We start from the raw sequence: 17728 nt of genomic DNA on the forward strand, positions 1-17728 counted from the left end.
CTTGACAACTTTCATATTTACCATTTAGCAATGTTAGCTATAGCCATCATATTGTACATTACATCCTTTGTATTCACTTATCTTGGAACTGAAAGTTTGTACCTTTTGACCACCTTCCTCCAATTCTCCTTTGCTGTTCTTCACTCACCCCGTCCACACAGGTGATTTTTAATATGATTAAGATCTGCTGTTTTAAACCTAAGAAAGTGCCGTGAAAAATTATTAGAAGTGATAAGAAAACTCATTAAGTGTGAGATAAAAGATACAGTCAAAAGATACCACGCTTGCCTGGGGTTGTCTCCATCTCCATGGAGAACAAGTTTCAGGTTACCCTTTCCATATTCAGCCCACTTCCCTCCTTGCAGAGGGAGGCAGTTTGATGGAGCTTGCCTGGCTGTGAGGGCCTGAGAGGCTGCCCTCCAGCCTTGATTTGCCCCCAGAGAGGAGCCCTAGTTCTGAGACTTCTGACCTGGTTTCTGGCAGACATCTGCACTAGTGTCCAGAGGAGGGAGAAGAATCTATAAAGGAATAAAAAGTTGGAAATGGGTTTTATCCCCTCGTAGAATCTTTAGGGTGAATGAGGATGTTACTAATTACTCTAAACATTGGACTGTCCTCATTCACAAATTTAGTTCTTGGCAGTAGATTTTAAGTTCATAACATGTCTGTCTTGTGGCTTTCAAAGGCTTCTGGAAAAAGAAATATTGTATGGTTTCATTTTCCCTAACATTTCATTATCCTTCTTCCCTTCAAAAACAGTCTTGCCCCCCAAAGACTTTAAAACATCTAAGGTTATTACACACCTCTGACTTGCATTTCCCCTTTTAGGAAGGAGTTCCTGAGGCAGCGGCGGGCAGCAGTGACCCTTCAGGCTGCGTGGAGAGGCTATTGCAACAGAAGGAACTTCAAGCTGGTAGGAGAGCTCACTTGGGGGCTGGGCCTGCAGGAGCAGCGGATAACTGTTCAACAAAAAGCAGATGTTAAAAGTTTGTTTATCAGAGTATGAGAGCTCGGGCAAGAAGGAGAAGACCACCAGTGGACATAACCAACTTTAAATGACCAGACTTTAGCATCTCATACACTTTCTTTTTAGCATAGCCTCAGGTCACATGGTTTGTGGGCTTCAAAATGTTCTCCCGCAGAATTTTGGGAATCTCCAGAGCTAGAATGAGATGTCCTGCTTTGAAATTAGATAACGACTTTCTTTTCCCAATTTTCAGGCAACAAAGTAAGTTAATAGAGTGATTATTCTCTGTTCCAAGCACTTTGTAATTTTTCTCTTGACCACAGGCACTGCTAATGAGTATCTGCTTAGGAAATGAACCAAACAACCTTGACCGTGCTTTATTGGGCCTCACTTAACTGCTTGCCTTTGTCATGGATATGACTGTGCTTGGGATATGCAATGGTCATGTCAGCAAAACTGACCCCAGGCCTGCCTACATTTCATACTCACAAAGGCATAATGGAAGCTGACAAGAATGGAAAGCCTACATGGGGCCTGTTGCTTTGCATGCATCATTTTATTTATTATGAAGCCAATTCTATATGTCAAGAAACTGAGGCTTAGAGAGGTTAAGTAATTTTCCCAAGAGTGTGGAGTTAGTAAGCAGTAAAGCTGGAGTTTGCATGCAGGTCTGTGTGACTTCTAAGCCCATAAATGAAGTGTGACCCCCCCCACACTTGGCCCTCATCAGGTTGGTCTTTGAGTTACGAATAAGGCTTGTCTTATTCGTATAAGGGGGTTCAGGGACTGAACTCTGTGGCCCAGAGTTTGTTTGTAGCATAGAAGTGGGTGTTCATCAAATTATTAATTCCTCCTTATTGTAAAGATCCCTGAGGGATTAGCTTGATAGAGCCAGCCATAGGCCTCCACACAGGTGTGCTAGCTCCTGACAATTTGGCTGGGCTTGGCTGCAGGTATGAAAAACAAGCCCTCTGGAATCCCATCACCCATATGACATCTAAACCAATTCTCTCTCTGTGGCCACCCAGAGACTACTTTATTATTTATGCCATTTAGCGAACACTTATTTCATACTTATTTGCGTGCCAGGCTCTATTCTAAGTGCTTTACAAATAATAACTCACTTAATAGGTTTGTGCGCATAGGTGTGTAAAATTTTAGCATCAGCCCTACGCCAAAAAGCAGATAACTGTAAAGCTAATTTTTGCAGTCTTTTGGGGAGTACCACCTACCTCCCATTCTCTGTCCCCTCAAGAAGGCCTTCTTTGTGCCCTGTGCCCTTCTGGGCCCAGACACCCTGTGAGTCCACATCCCTCTTGCCTCCTTAGATCCTTTTGGGTTTTGAGCGCCTGCAGGCCATCACCCGGAGCTACCTGCTGGCGAGGCAGTACCAGGCCATGCGGCAGAGAATGATCCAGCTGCAAGCCCTCTGCAGGGGCTACCTGGTGCGCCTGCAAATCCAGGCCAAGAGGAGGGCAGTGGTCATCATCCAGGCCCATGCCAGGGGCATGGCTGCCCGGCGAAACTTCCAGCGGCAGAAAGCTAATATAGGCGGCCACCGCTCCCATGAACAGGTGAGAACTGGCTGGGGCCCCAGTGGAGAAGTAAGAGCAATGTGGACCTCTTACAGATACTCCCGCCACCTCCCTGTCCAAAGTTATTACTGCAGAAGGTCCTCATGCCACCTGGACACATAAGTGACTCCCTGGGTCACATTAGCAGGATAGTCTTGTACTTACAACCTGGAAATCGTGCTCCTTGGTCTCCTCCCTTTAGCCTTGGGGACAATTTCTCAGCAAAGCTGGTGGATTCTCTGGAAGGCACAGGAAACCAGGGCCAGATATGCTATGGGAGGTCCCAGTTCTGTGGAAGAGAGCAAAGGTTTCTAGTTACTGGGTTGTGGCATGATGGCTCGGGGCAGAGAAATACCAAAAGAAGCCTTCGAGTGTCTGGACAGGGATCAAGGGAGTAATGTATGATTCCATTTCCTCCAGAAAGCACCTGAGACTAAACCTCAGTCAGCTAGAAATTGTGATAAGGAAGAGGGGCTAGGATTAAATTTACCTCTCTTTATAGGTAAAAATTGGGTCTACTGACCAAACTACTAGTACAGAAACCAGGGCAAGTAAGGGCATAGACCCTCAGACATGTCAGCAGCCTGCTTCTGCATCCATGTGACCCCAGGCAGGCCACAAACCAGGCTTACCTGTGCATGCTATTTAGTACAGGCCCAGGGGCCTCTCCTGGAAGAGGCTCGGTGCTCTTTGAATAAAAGACCAGAGAGGACTGAGCCACAGTTTACAGCTAAGTTCTAGAGGTCCTTGGGTTTGAGATGGTACCACAGGGACCATGTGGGGCTAGGGACAAGCAGGCAAACTCTCTCTCTGGACTTCTCCACTGAGAAATAAAAAGCCCAGGCTGGTTGATCTCTAGTCATTCTAGCTATTAAAATCTAGAATTTAAAGGAAAATACCTTGATTTGGATAGATGATGGCAGGAGGAGGTTTATTCGGCTTCCGTGAGGTGCTCATCCCAGCGGGGCTTATGGATAACCTCTACCCTCCCCCCACCATGGGGTGTGTGTGCAGGGGCTGCTGGTCATCCCCACTGAAGAGCAGAAGGGCCAAAGTGCCCTCCACACCAGAAAGCGGAAGTCAATCTACGACACCATCACTGACACAGAGATGGTAGAGCAAGTATTTGGCTTCCTCCCATCCATGATCGGCGGGCAGGAGGGCCAGGCACCACCACGCTTCGAGGTAAGATGGGCCTTGTCCTTCAAGGGTCTGGCTCAGGCAGGGGAGGGAAGGAGCGCCCCCAGGCTGGACCTCATTCAACCTCAAGGCTCACTGAGAAGCTGAGACTCAGTGGGGAGGAGTGCGGCAGGGGCTTGCAGGGTAGATGGTGAAGTGTGTTCCGCAGTCCTAGGTGAGTGTGCAGAGCAAAGGGGGGCACGGGTTTCTTTGGTCACAGGATTTCATGGTAAACAGGTTTCTTACCTGCAAGACTTCCTAGAGTATGCAAATGATATTGGCTTTTCAGTCAGGCAGTGCTTCCCACTTGTGTCTGACCCCATGTGACAGAGCACATTGGTGGCTGCTGCTCTGCAGAATGTGACTGGGGGCCTGATGTAGATGACTAATGAGCCCTGGCAGGAGGAAGCGATGTCTGAGAGGGGTGTGGAAGAGCCAGAGAGGAGCAGCTCCCTAGGGCTGTCCTGCTGACTCTCACCACACCCTGCTCTGGGCCCCAAGACTCAGTGACCTAGGCAACCCCCACCCTAGGTGCTCATGCCTTTCCCCCATGCACGCATGGGCACACACACACCTGATCTGCGGTAAGGGGCAGCTGGGACAACCGCTGCAGGAGGAGCACCTGACCAAGGGCAAGGCAGGAGGGCAGGAGGGAGTTGGAGGTGTCTAGAGGGTTCATGTCTCCAGGCCAGGGGCTCTGAGGGTTCTCAGGTAGCTGAGACTTTCATGCCAAGGCCCATCCTGCACATAGCAGCCCACTGGGGGCCCACTGAGGGTGTGAGAGTGGGGGAGGTCTCCAACACAAGGGGAAGTGGACAGATGGCTCTACACCTGGTACATAACCATACAGACCCTTCTTGGGGCTCCCTGGTCCCCTGAGATGCATAGCTCATCAGGTGGCATCTGAAAAGATTGCTGATTCTTGTCTCTCCCTTTCACCGGCCCCCAGGATCTGGAAACGAAGACTCAGAAGCTGCCTGAGGTTGACCTGGACACAGTCCCCATGGTGGAGGAGCCCAAGGAGGATGTGGATGGCCTGGCTGAGTACACCTTCCCCAAGTTTGCTGCAACCTACTTTCAGAAATCAGCCAGCCACACACATATTCGGAGGCTTCTCCCATACCCACTGCTCTACCATGAGGACGATGCCGACTGCTCGGTACCCAGGGGTTCTCTGGTTTAGTGGCTTGGGCCCCCAGAACCCTGGGTCTGTGCTGTGGTTCAGAGGGAACAAGGAAGGGGTGGGGTCACTGTGGGCCCTGTGCTACAAGCTGGGTTCCAGCGGGGCCCTCTGTCTGGATTCCCCCAGGCCGCCTTGGCTGTGTGGAGCATCATCCTGAGGTTCATGGGTGACCTTCCGGAGCCAGTACTCTTTGCCAGGAATAACCTGTGTGGTAGCTCAGTGATGCAGAAGATCCATGACACTGTGGGCAGCAAGAGCAGCACCCAATCTCCACAGCACAGTGTATCTTCACAGGTACGTGGGTGAGGGTGGTGGCAGAGGAGGGCAAGACACTCTCTAGGTATCAACCAGGCCCAAGGCCCCAGGAAGCTGGACCGGAAAAGGAGGCAAGACATGGAGTCCCCTCATCATCATCCTGAACTTGACCCAAGCCAGAGCTCTCCACCCCCAGAAGTTTTTAGTCTTGGATTGCACTCAGGAACTCATGAGTCAGGCATTACACCCAGGACATTTTGAATTATATAGTCATTTTTGGAGATGGTTCTTCAGGCTCTGAATATTGGGTTTGACTTGAACAGGATTCAAATGCATGTACAGTATTAACAGAAATTGTTACTGACAACGTGCTATGTGCCAGTTGCTTCTCTTCGGTTAATTCTCAGGTGAGCTAACCATACTAGCTAGGGATTATTATGTTTATTAGCTAAAGGAACAGAGAAGTAGTGTGAATTGCTGCCAAGTCACAGTGCACCTGAGCTCAGATCCAAGACCACCTCAGAAGGCTTTATGGGTGACAGTTTCAAGCTTTAGAGTCACAAAAGCCCTGAGCCCTCCCAGAGGGCCAGTTACTGGCCGAGTAGCTTTGTCTCATCTCTTGCTTTCCCTTGCCTCTGTCTTCTCACCCAGGAGTGAGGATAATGCTGCGAACATGTTAAATGTTGCAAAGCTCAGCCAAGATGAGAGACTGCATGGTGCAGGGCAGGAAATGATTGGGGGAGATGGACACTCACTCCACCTTAGGTGGCTCTCAGGTACTGCCCCAGCTCACCTTTACTTGCAAATTGTCTCCATCCACAGAGGCCCAGCCACAGGAACAGAGGGACCAAGGACATCTCCTCCATGAAACTGAAGCGCTCCTCTAGGATCACAGGCCAGGTGAGTCCGGAGCCTGGAGTTCCCAGTTCTGCCACCAAAAGGGTTTTAGAGTTTTGCTTCTTTCCTTGAGCCCTGGTTTCCGCCTTTGCAAATGGGAGGAAATCACAGCTGTCTTGACTGCCATCTTTGGTTTTTGAGGTGGCCAGCCAGCTGAGTGTTGGAGAGGAGGCATTTGAGCCTGATGGCTCCATCTCAGACCGACCCATGTCCAACCTGGAGAAGGTGCACTTCATTGTGATCTATGCCATCCTACGGCCCAGCCTCAGGTCAGTCCCCACTCCCATCTCGCCCCCACTCAGAACATCAGACTCCCTCACTGATTCTCAGCCCATAACCACAGCCTCCTCCTCTGTTCCCTGTCCCTTAGACACCCCCTTCTCTCTCTACTGCCTATATTGCAGGCTGGGTCTCAGCACAGCAGACATTATAGTCGTTAATGGCTCTCTAATTTGTTCTATGGTAAATCCTATGGGTAAAACCCGGTTTTAGGAAAACAGATTCATCTTGGGCTGGTGATTCATTTCATAACAATGTAGAGTCCTGTAAATGAGCAAGTTCTTCATTTATTTTATACGTATTTTGCTTTACATACAATTTGACTTATAGGAATTGTGTTTTCATACAAATTTTAAGAAATATGTATACTGCTTTCGGGGACAGACTACATTTTAGGGGTTAACATATTTTAGGTTATTATGTTTAACCAAATTTGGGAAATTGTTGGCCATTATTTCTTTGAATTTTTTTCTACTTCATTCTCTCTCTCTCCCTTTGAACTCTAATTAAACATAGGTAGGACTTTTTGATATTGTCCCTCAGGTCCCTGTGGGTCTAGTCCTCTTTTCTTTATTTATTTTATCCTTTTCTCTCTGTTTTTTAGATTGGGTAGTTTCTATTTATCTATCTTCAAATTAACTGATCTTTCTCTTGTCTTCCCCAATCTGCTGTTACCCATTGAATAATTTTTTTAATCTCAGATATTATAGTTTTAGGTTCTAGAGTTTGCACTTCGTTCTTTTTTATAGTTTCTGTTTCTCAGCCAAGATTTTCTATTCATTCATGCATTATAATCATAGTTTCCTTTGTGTCCTTGAGCATAGTTATGATAGTTGTAAAACCTGTTCTGCTAAATCTATTATCTGAGTCATCGTGGGGGCAGTCTCCATTGACCGCCATCTCTCTTGACAATGGTCTTGTTTTCCTGTTTCCACATATGTGTAGTAGTTGACTGTATTTCCTTATGAGTCTAGTACTTTTTAGTTGTATACTGGACATTGAGGATGATATGTTTAGAGACTCTAGATTCTGTTATATTCCTTCAAAGAGTATTGACTTTTTGTTTTGGCAGGCAATTAATTTGGTTGGTTTCAAACTCTTTCTCGCTGTGAGCAGCAGCTAGAATCCCTGTTCAGTTTTTATAGTCTTTGCTGGGCTGCCTGGTGTCTGTCCCACATATGTGTAAACCAGGGGTCAGGCAGAGATTAAGGAAGAGTTTATATACAAAGTTTAGAACTCTTCTTTTCTTGTTCTCTTCATTCTAGGATTTCCCTTCTCAGTCTCAACTACTGTAGATACCCCAAACTCTGTCCTATGGTTCCTCAAGCTAGTAAGACTTCAGGATTTCTACTCAAGTTTTAGCTACTGGCATGATACCAACTAGGCAACTCTTCTAACTTAGTTTGTTCTATTCGTAGTTCTCTTACAGTTACTCCTCACTGGCTACTACACCCTCCAATATGGCAGACACAAAAGCTATGTCCAAATGAGATGCATTATTGGTTCATTGGATACCCCATGGGCATTTCCACACAGTGCTGGTCTTCAACTGGGGCTGACACTCTCTTAGAGATACCTTGAGACTCTCTGCCAACTCTAGCCCCTAATGGAACACACCACAACCTCTTACTGCTAGTATTTTCTAGAATGATGGGCTGCCTGCTTGTGCGGGATCTCATCAAGATACCTGAAGCCCAGTTCCTTCCACGATATCCTCTTAGTCAATAGGAAGCTTATCCATGCTTGTCCCACCAAACAGTACAAGTGCATTTCCAAGCTCCTGACTATTTTCTCTTCATCTTGGCCATCGAGGGTAACATAATTCTCCAGGAGGAAGTAGATGTCTCTTTGTTCATTGAGGCCCCAAACTTGTGTTTCTGGGGTACACAAATCAAACGCTCTGAAGGACTCTATCGCTGCTTTATTTCAGTACCCTGGAATGAGCCAGTGGTCTTCTGAGACAGAATGTCTCAAATGGGGAGTGAGATAGGTCTTATCTCTGGAAGACAGCCCATATCCCTACTGGCAGTATCCCGAGGTCCCCCTTACCCCACCCCTCATTTCAAGCAAGCAGAGATGGGCCTGTGAAGTGTCTTTCAGAAATTGCTTTTCAAATTTCTCATCTTCCCTTGTATAGACTGGATATGGCATGGTGGTTGAACTGGTTCTGCCATCTTGTAGTAGATCTTATAAGAATGTATTTCTTTAGAAGGTTGAGTGTTATCATCAGTTTATCTTTGACTCTGGGGTCTTAGCCAAATTCCAAGACAAAGCAAATGTCCCACCCACATCCAGCCAAACATCAATAAATGTTTATGAAGTACCTTCCCAGAGCCAGAACCTGGCCTGAGGGCTGGAGATGCAGGGATGTAGATGACATGTCTCTGTCCTCAAGGAGGTCACCCTATAGTTGGGGAATATGGGAGGATCTGGAGACCCATAATAACTGCCTGTGCTAAGATGAGGTCCAGTAGGGGTACCAAGAAGGAGTAGTCGTCATGGCCTCCTGGGCCGGGGGGTGGGTAAGAAGGAGGAGGAGCATTTGCCAGACAGAAGGGAGAGGATGAACAGGGTCACAGGGTCTTGAAACAGCCCAAGTGGTTTATCACAGCCAGGCACTGAGTTTGAATTAAATCCTAAGGGTAGTAGGGAGAAGTTTTAAGCAAAAGAAGATTATAACCATATTTGACTTCCAGAAAGTTCTCCCTGGTGACAATATGGAGAGAAGGAGCCTGGCGATGGGAGGCCAAGAGAGGGCTATGACAGAAGTTCTGAGAAAACTGATGAGAGATAGCCCATGGAACAGGAGCTAAGAAGAAGAGACAGAAAAAAACATTCAGGAGACAGATGATAGGGTGTGGTGGCTAATGGGAGGAGTCTAAGATGGCTCCCAGATTTTTAGTTTGGATGAATGGGTGATGGCAATGCCTGTAGAGACTTGAGAAAGAGGAGGTGTGCTGTAGCTGAGTCTACTAGCCCGCAAGAGTAGATGGGGCACATCTCTTCACAACTCTGTGTTCAGTTCTGTGTCACTTTGGTAGCTTGAAATTGGTGTTGGTAAAAATACTTACACCATAGAAATTGGCAAATGCAATGAATCAGGTCTCTTTTTCCCCAGGAGAGTTGGTCAGTGAATATTTTCCAGCACATCACTGAGTATTAAAGGAAAGATTCTGGCCTCTGGATATGTGAGGTTGGAGGGGCTAATGGGACACTTTAATAAGATGATAGAGGCTTGATACAGTGGGGAAGGGTCCAGCAGAGCGCCTTTACCGAGAGAAGACAGAGAGGAAAGACTCATGAGCCTGTAGAAAAGGGAACTGGTCAGGAGGTGAGGAGTCAAGGGGTTCTTCCATGAAGTCCCCACTTTTCTCTCTGCAGTGGTGGTGAAGTGGCTGCATTCAGGGAAGGGAGAAGGACCTCAAGACAGAAGGAGAAAGTTTGAAATAACTGTGAAGTTGGGGAAAGGAGCAGATCAGGTCATCAAAGTTCTGGACTACTGAGGGCAGGGCTGTGGCTGGAGACCCCTGGGCGCTCCCTGCTTCTGTGCCTTACAGCTGGACAACCAGGCCATTGTGGGCAGAGTTGGTAAGGTAGGGAGCAAAGGCCTGAAGGGACAAGAAGACTGACAAAGAGGACAAAGGCTGAGTCCTTGATGAGCTGGAAAATGAGGGCTAACAGGAGTGGGGGTGCAGGCCCCTGGGCAGACACTGGAGATGGCATGGTCCTAGGAGATGACAGGGTCCAGGTGGGCCGGAGAGGCAGCAGGGGAGGCTAGCAAAGACAACTGGAAGTGAGGAGGCTGGACGTTGCCCCTTGAACACGACCCTACCCAGGGGTATAGAAAGAACTCTTTGTCCAGATGCCTGTCCACTCTTCTTCTCAGAGCCAGCCTGCAGCCTGACCTCTTGTTGGTCTCTATCTTTTAGGGATGAAATTTACTGCCAGATCTGCAAGCAGCTGTCAGAGAACTTCAAAATGAGCAGCTTGGCCCGGGGCTGGATCTTGCTCAGCCTCTGCCTGGGCTGCTTCCCACCCTCCGAGAGATTCATGAAGGTTGGGAGGGCCTGGGGCAGGGGCTGGGATTGGGAGGACATAGGTTGGCCCTTGGCCCTGGAGCAGGTCCAGAAATCTTGATCCCTGTTCCCATTCTGCTCTTGCTGGTCAGGATGGACAGGAGCACCTGTATTTCTCTGGGCCTCAGTTTTCCCTTCTGTAAAAGAGGATACTGGACCCAGTCCTTCTGCCCCCTATTCAAGGTCTGCAGGGCCAGTTTACCTGGGCTCAGGCACCAGGATGGCTCTTCTGAGGTGACAGTGAGATGGCAGGTGAAATGTACATTGCAAAAAACAAAGGTGTCCCGGGAGTGAGCCCAGACTAGAGACTGACTGCAACATCTCTCTCTAGTCATTACAACTGAAAATGGAGATAGAGTGTTGACAGGTACTTCCAAGTGTTAGAGGCCCCAGGCTTCGCTGCTTTGATATGTCTTTCAGTTCTTACTAATATGTAGGAAATACGGGAAGTCTAAAAATAAAATAAAAGTCACCTCCATACCCAGAGGTAACTTCTGTTACTGTTTCTGGCTTTTTGTGGTGTTACATAGTGTCATACTTGTGGTCATGCAGAAAACAACCCAACTTTCTCTCATGTTCCTTTGGGGACAGCAGGAAGCATGGTCACCCCAGCCATCTGCCCTGGGCCTAGGACCACTCCTGACACCAGTAAATCATTCTAGGCTGCATCTTCGCACAAAATCTCTCTGAAAGATGAAATTTTCAACACATTTTACCCAACATATTTTGAACATCAACTCTCCTGCATTCTCTACTTGTCTCCATAAGTATTTTTTCATGTTATAAACTTTTCCCAAATGCCAGTTTTAATGCCATCTATATATAGCTATCTATTTAACTTGTTGATGGATATTTGGGATTGATCTTCCAATTGCTCATCACTATGAACACCACAGTGATTAAAAATATATATATTTGCCTTTAGGTTTGAATTATGGGGTCGAAGAGTACGCATGTTTAAAAACTATGTTCTGTTTCAAACATTGACAAATTGCTCCTCAGAAATGTGCCAAGTTACATTCCCTCTCATGTTGTGTGAGAGCACCCATCTCAATGTATTTCACCAACACCGAGAATTATCATTTTTATTTAAAATTTTTTTCTAGATTTATTGAGATATAATTGACATAATATAGTAAGTTGAAGAACAATGTCATGATTTTATATATGTATATATTGCAAAATGATCACAATAAGTTTAGTTGACACATCCATTACCTCACATAGTTACAATTAATGTTATACTTTTTAGAATACATAAGTAGAAAGGGTCCTCTGTTCTAAGTGTCTTCCTCCCTTTCCCTTCCTCACCTACCAGTATCTGCTGAACTTCATTGGTGAAGGACCAGCTGGCTACGGGCCCTTTTGTGCTGAGCGCCTGAGACGCACCTATGCCAACGGGGTGCGCACAGAGCCCCCCACCTGGCTGGAGCTGCAGGTACGAGCAGGCTGGGATGGGAGACAGTCAGTGTGGGGTGGCGCCAGCCCCCACGGCTCCTCCAGCACAGATTCTGGGGTGCCTTCTCTTGTCCTGCCAGCAGGAAGTGTGTCCCAGAGCTCCTCCACCTGCTAGGGGAGCTTTCTGTGCCGGTGGTCTCCGTGAGCATCACCTGGGACTCAGCCTCCCCAGGCAAGCCCCACCAACCTTCAGTAATGCCCTCTTCATCTCTAAATTCACATTCCTTTAGGGCCCTACTAGCTGAAGGGAAAAATTAATCTACAAACTAGTTAGCATTAAAGTGTGAATGACTACTAGCTGCTTAAAGTGTTACCCTTCCCAAGGATGCTCCATTTTATAAAGAAGGCAGTGGTCATTCCAAGGTTGTCATCGTTGGTGGCATTGCTGTGCATCACCTGCAAGTTCTCACTGTGTCCTCAGGAAGGGTCATTCAGACATGGGCAAGGTTGAGGGTACACCCCCTACATACAGCTCCTGGAGGACCCTCACTCCCTATGCCCTGCGGTGCCCTGTACTGGGGTCACCTCCTGCCACATTCTTTCCTGTTCTTGCTCTGCCACCCAGGGCCACAGGGTCTCCTCCTCTTCTCCCATGAGTCCTAGAGTTGCACATGAACTTGCAATATTTTTATGGGCATGTTTATACTCTGTCATGCACAGTGGGTACTGCAGCTCCCATGGACCAAAAATGTTCCAGAGTCCAGGCCTTGGTGATTTCCAAGAGGTCCTCTAACCCTCTGTGATTCTCAGTCACTCAGCCTCACCAGAGCTCAGGGTTCCCATGTTAGAATGGGATCTTACACCTGCAGGCTGCACCCTGCGGACCACCCAGGCAGGCTTGCAGAACACACACACACCGCCAGACAACACTGGACAGCGCTGCTCTTTCCCCACCGAGTCCGCCAGTGCAGTAGCCAATGTCTGCTGGCCAGAACTCTAGGGAGAGATGGGGAGAGTGTGTTAGCCTCTGGGTCTTGGAAGCTCTAGGGCAGGCAGGTGAGCCCAGGGGCCTCTGGGGCAGAGAGCCCGAGTCTTCATCTGTCCCCAGGCTGTCAAGTCTAAGAAGCACATCCCAATTCATGTCATCTTGGTGACTGGAGAGAGCCTGACTGTCACCATAGACTCAGCCTCGATATCACAGGAAGTCTGCCTGCACATCGCCCGCAAGCTAGGGCTCACCGATCACCTGGGCTTTTCCCTCCAGGTTGCTGTGTACGACAAGGTACTGGCCAGGGGTCTCATCCATTGCCTGCCTCCCTCACATGTCCAAGCCAGCTCAAGCCCTTGAACTGCACTAACCTGGTCACTGCTCTCCCTCTCTGCCACCAAACACAGATACACACACACACATACACATACAGATACCCATTCATACACATAAGTCTTACACATATACATATACACACATTCACACATATACACACGTTCACACAGTCATACACACACACATGCATGTATACACCTACACACACACTCACAGAAACACCTCATCATCAGGCATCCTGTCCTCCCGCACAGACACATTCTTAGCCCAATGACTGGCCTTTGGCACCAGTGTCACATGCACACCTCTCTGGCCCCCAGCACACCTGAGCAGCCCACACACAACTGTCTACTAGGCACTCGCCCATCCTGCCCACCCCTCACACCACAGAGCTATAGACTCCCATGTAGCAGATGCGGAGTGCCATATGGCACAGCCCCATCTGACACATCCTCACCCACCCAGATGCCCACAGCCTCAGCCTCACTCACACCAACCAGCCAGTCCAGTGTACCACCCCAGTCACGGCAGTCATGGTATCAGTCCCTGCCTCCCTTGGGAAGGACCATCAGGGAAGAGTGTCAGAGTAAGAGACTAACCATGCCCTTATGTGGAGTGACCCTTGGGAGTCCAGATGGGCTCCTGTCCCCCAGGAACCCACAGTGGGTGGTTGAGCACTCCCCCACATGCATGTAATTAGGGTGGGCATCCCTGTAGGATCTGCACACAGCATCCCTAACCCCTATTGCCCCTGCTCTGGCCTCAGTTCTGGTCCCTGGGCAGTGGGCGCGACCATGTGATGGATGCCATAGGCCAGTGCGAGCAGCTGACCCGGGAGAGGGGTGAGAGTGAGCGCCAGTCGCCCTGGCGCCTCTACTTCCGGAAGGAGTTCTTCACCCCCTGGCATGACTCCAGTGAGGATGCCGTCAGCACTGAGCTCATTTACCGCCAAGTCCTCCATGGAGTCTGGTCCAGCGAGTACAACTTCGAGAAGGTGAGGGGGCATCACAGCTGTCAGGGCCTGGAGATTGACCCGTCAAAGCCTGAGGAGGCACCATGTTGCAGGGCAGGGCAGGCCACAGGGGCCGCAGGGGCCAGAGCAGGGGCCCAGGGATGTGTGTGTGTTGAGCGCAGGTCCCTAGGCCCCTCTGTTGGGCCTGCAGCTGCTCCTCCCTTGGAACACAAGTTCACTCAAACCTCTGAGGTTCATGTACCAGCAGCAGGCAGGGGAAGGCCTCCCATCAGTTCCAGGCCCTCCTGACCTCACCAGGCAGCTGTTTATGGGGCAGCAGGGCCTGGTGGTCAAGGATGTGGCCTTGGAGCCCTAGAACTGTGGAAGTCATACCTGTGCCTCTTCCTGGCAGTGCGACCTTGGGTTTTATGTCATCTCTGAGCCTCAAGCCCTTATCTAGAAAGTGCAGAGAGTAATCAGAGCTGCTTGTACAGTCGCGAGACTCGAGGGAGGGGAGGATGTGTATCCGAAGTCCTGAGAGTAGCAGTGTCCCTATGCAGCATGTGCAGACCTCCCTGCGCCTCAGTCAGGAGAAGCATGCGCTCATGACTGCAGGCAGCAGCATTAGTCCTGGAGGCCTGCCTGGAATGTGGCAGCGGGCAGGGAGGTCTGCACATGCTGCATAGGGACACTGCTACTCTCAGGACTTCGGATACACATCCTCCCCTCCCTTGAGGGGCCCCTGGAACAGGGAACCCATTCTGGGTGCCCCATACCAGATCCCACTCAACCGAGTCCTTGCAGAAGCCCTGCAGCGTGGCCACTGGTCACTCTCGATAAGTAAGGACTGGGCAAGACAGGATAAAGGCCTTGCACATGTTCACTCCATTCAGCAATGTCAGGGTTCCACCCAGGCCTCTCCCACCTCCCCGTGGTTCCCTGGAGGCTGGAAGTGGGGGGATGGGGAACACTCCTCATTGGGGCCCAGTCAGGGCACACAGTGGGTCCAAGCACTGAGTTAAGGAAAGAGTAGTCCTGCCTAGAGGAGGTGGCAGGACTGGTGGCCGCTCACGCTGCCAGTTCTTGCCCGAGTGCTGGTCATCTCTGCTGTGTTGGGGTGAGCACTAGGGCATGGGATGGGGACATCATGGGGGAGGACAGGCTGTCACCTGTCCCCCCTCACCTTCTATGTGTTTCGGGCTGCACAGGAGGAAGAGCTGGTGGAGCTGCTGGCTCAGCACTGCTACGTGCAGCTTGGTGCCTCCGTGGGGAGAGAGGATGTCCAGCAGCTGCTGCCTAGCTGCATCCCCTCCAAGCTGTACAGAACCAAGACCCCAAAGGAGTGGGTTAGCCTCGTTTCTGCTGCCCATGCCAAGGTCAGCCTCCACAGAGTCTGGGCTCTCTTTTGGGGGATGGGAGCCTAAGTGTGCAGAGGGGATGGAGCCCCTCGCTCTGAGCACGCCATCCCCTGGGGAACAGGAACTTTAACTTGCCAGTTAGTAAAGCGCTGTCTCTTCAGATTTAACCAATCTCCTTTAGTTCAGCTCCCTATCCCAGGCCCATTCCATGTTCCCTCCTCCTTTCCAGTTGGCATCTTGGGTCAGAGTAGTTCATCTGGTACCGGTCTCTACCGGTCTCTACTGCAGTGTCTGACTAGGCCCCAGCCTTTGGGCACAAGAGGCATTTACAGCTGCTTGCCTGACCACACCCTTGCCTTTGCACCATCCTGCCTTTGGAGTTTTTGTTCTAGCCCCAGCCTTTAGGTGTCCCCTCCCCTCCCTGGGCCCTGCAAGCTTGATGCGGGCTCTGGACAACAGGGAGGGCTGCTTGGTAGGCCTGCACCATATGAACACAGCTCCCCTGGGGAACTCATGGCCTCCTTCCCATGCCTCTACAAACCCCTCCGATACACACTCAGGTTCTCAGGATCACCCACACCGACACTGCTCCCCGAACTTCCACCCCAAGGAGGACAGCAAAGACACACCATCTGACTCACAGTCCTCCTGCCTCCCATCCTCTCCCCACAGGGGCAGCCCTCCCAAGACCTGCCTTTCTGCAGAGCCTTCTTCTTCCCAGGGTGCTGTGCTCTGTAGCATGGCCTGAGGGTGCAGAAGTGTCTCTGAGGTGCCAGGCATGGCTCGCTGCTGCTGCTCCTATAGAGCTGTACATGGGGGTTTCTGCAGATAAAACGATTAGTTAATAATTCCCCTACCTCAGTTCTGCCTGTGGCACTATGGACCCAGAAGGACAGGATATAGAGTAAGAAATAAGACAGCTCAGTGCCTGCCTGGCAGGGGCTGGCAGCCCAGTGGCAGACAGATAAGCCCCAGCTGAGTGGTTCAGGTAGCAAGGGCTGTTCAAGTTCAGGGAAGGTCATTGAAGAGGACCAAATGACACAGTCTACATTCTGCCACCCAAAAGAGAAGTGCCCAAAGTGGGCCATGGACCACGGTCCTGCGTGCCTGTGGTTTGGGAGTCAGACTTGCTCTGTCCTACTCTTCGGGAATGCATAGCCACTTATGAAAAGCTCTGACAAGTCATGCAGTAGAAAACCTGACTTTTACCCAACATTTCCCAAACATTCCATAAGATGTTCACTAGCATCCCTTGAGAATACTTCTTGTGACAAGGCACGTGGGGTAGCAGAGCCCCTCTTGAGTGTTCGTGGTGTTCCCCAGCCTGAGTGGATATGTTTGCAGGAGAAACGTGGATTCTGTAGGGTTTTTACGAGAGGGAGGGGAACCAGAGGTGCACATGAACCCAAATGATCATGAGTAAGAAGTGGTTTTATAATTTGAGAAGAAGGAGTTGGGATAAAGGTAAAGAATTAGGAAATTTTTACTGCACCACTTTTTTCTAACTTGAACATAGATAGCTTCACTGATTTTTCATTAAACCCTTAAAACATGTACATTATCAAGTAAATAAGAAAATACAAATACAAAAAAAAGCGAAAGCAATAGTATTGTATCAAAGGGATCATCATGCTTAACATTGTCATATATATCCTTCCAGACTACTTTATTCACATGTACACAACTGAGATACGAATATGATTAGAGAGCAATATACCTTTTAAAAAATAAAAAGAGCATCTAGTATGACAGTTTTCAACTTGACCACATAGTATGGGGCCATGTTTCCACGTCACTACATACTGATCTTCATGTTCATTTTTAAGGGCTGCATAGCACTATATTAAAAAATTATGATTACTGTGCTGATTCCTAGTGATGAATGTTAAGATCAGTTCCCGTTTTTCACTATTAAAACAAGGTGAACCACTTTGCAGATACAACTTTTATACACTCAACAGTTATTTCATCAGGATAAAGTCCTAGAAAAGAGATTTCAGAGTGTACGAACATTCTAACATATTTGATACATGTCGCATATTGCCTAATCACCCTTCAGATATAGTGCATCAATTTACATTCCTCACCCTAGTAAGTTAATATTACCCAACCACTTTTTAAAGTGGGAACAAGAGAAATAACGTTTTATTCAACAACCATAAAATGAAAGTTTAATTACGCACACAGGCCAGTGGATGCGGGGAGAGGAAAGGGTGAAGGTGGAGGAATAGCAAGAAAGAAGGACAGTGGAGATGGTATCCGAAGGGGGAGGTTGAGATGGAGGCC

The 17728-nt window shown here is 49.0% G+C and overlaps 1 protein-coding gene across 1 annotated transcript in view; it reads left to right on the plus strand.

Moving 5' to 3' along the window:
* Positions 1-17728, plus strand: part of MYO7B (myosin VIIB) — a 98372-nt gene that overhangs the window by 69349 nt on the left and 11295 nt on the right. Inside the window, exons 20-31 of the mRNA XM_039851281.1 lie at positions 829-913; positions 2296-2541; positions 3556-3726; positions 4670-4879; positions 5030-5197; positions 5981-6058; positions 6197-6324; positions 10264-10390; positions 11729-11848; positions 12917-13090; positions 13899-14126; positions 15293-15460. Of these exons, the coding sequence (XP_039707215.1) occupies positions 829-913; positions 2296-2541; positions 3556-3726; positions 4670-4879; positions 5030-5197; positions 5981-6058; positions 6197-6324; positions 10264-10390; positions 11729-11848; positions 12917-13090; positions 13899-14126; positions 15293-15460 (1903 nt within the window). The remainder of the gene's footprint in view (positions 1-828; positions 914-2295; positions 2542-3555; positions 3727-4669; positions 4880-5029; positions 5198-5980; positions 6059-6196; positions 6325-10263; positions 10391-11728; positions 11849-12916; positions 13091-13898; positions 14127-15292; positions 15461-17728) is intronic.

The sequence above is a fragment of the Pteropus medius genome, unplaced genomic scaffold (genome assembly GCF_902729225.1).
Source record: "Pteropus medius unplaced genomic scaffold, Ma_sr-lr_union100, whole genome shotgun sequence".
Classification (NCBI taxonomy): Eukaryota; Metazoa; Chordata; class Mammalia; order Chiroptera; family Pteropodidae; genus Pteropus; species Pteropus medius.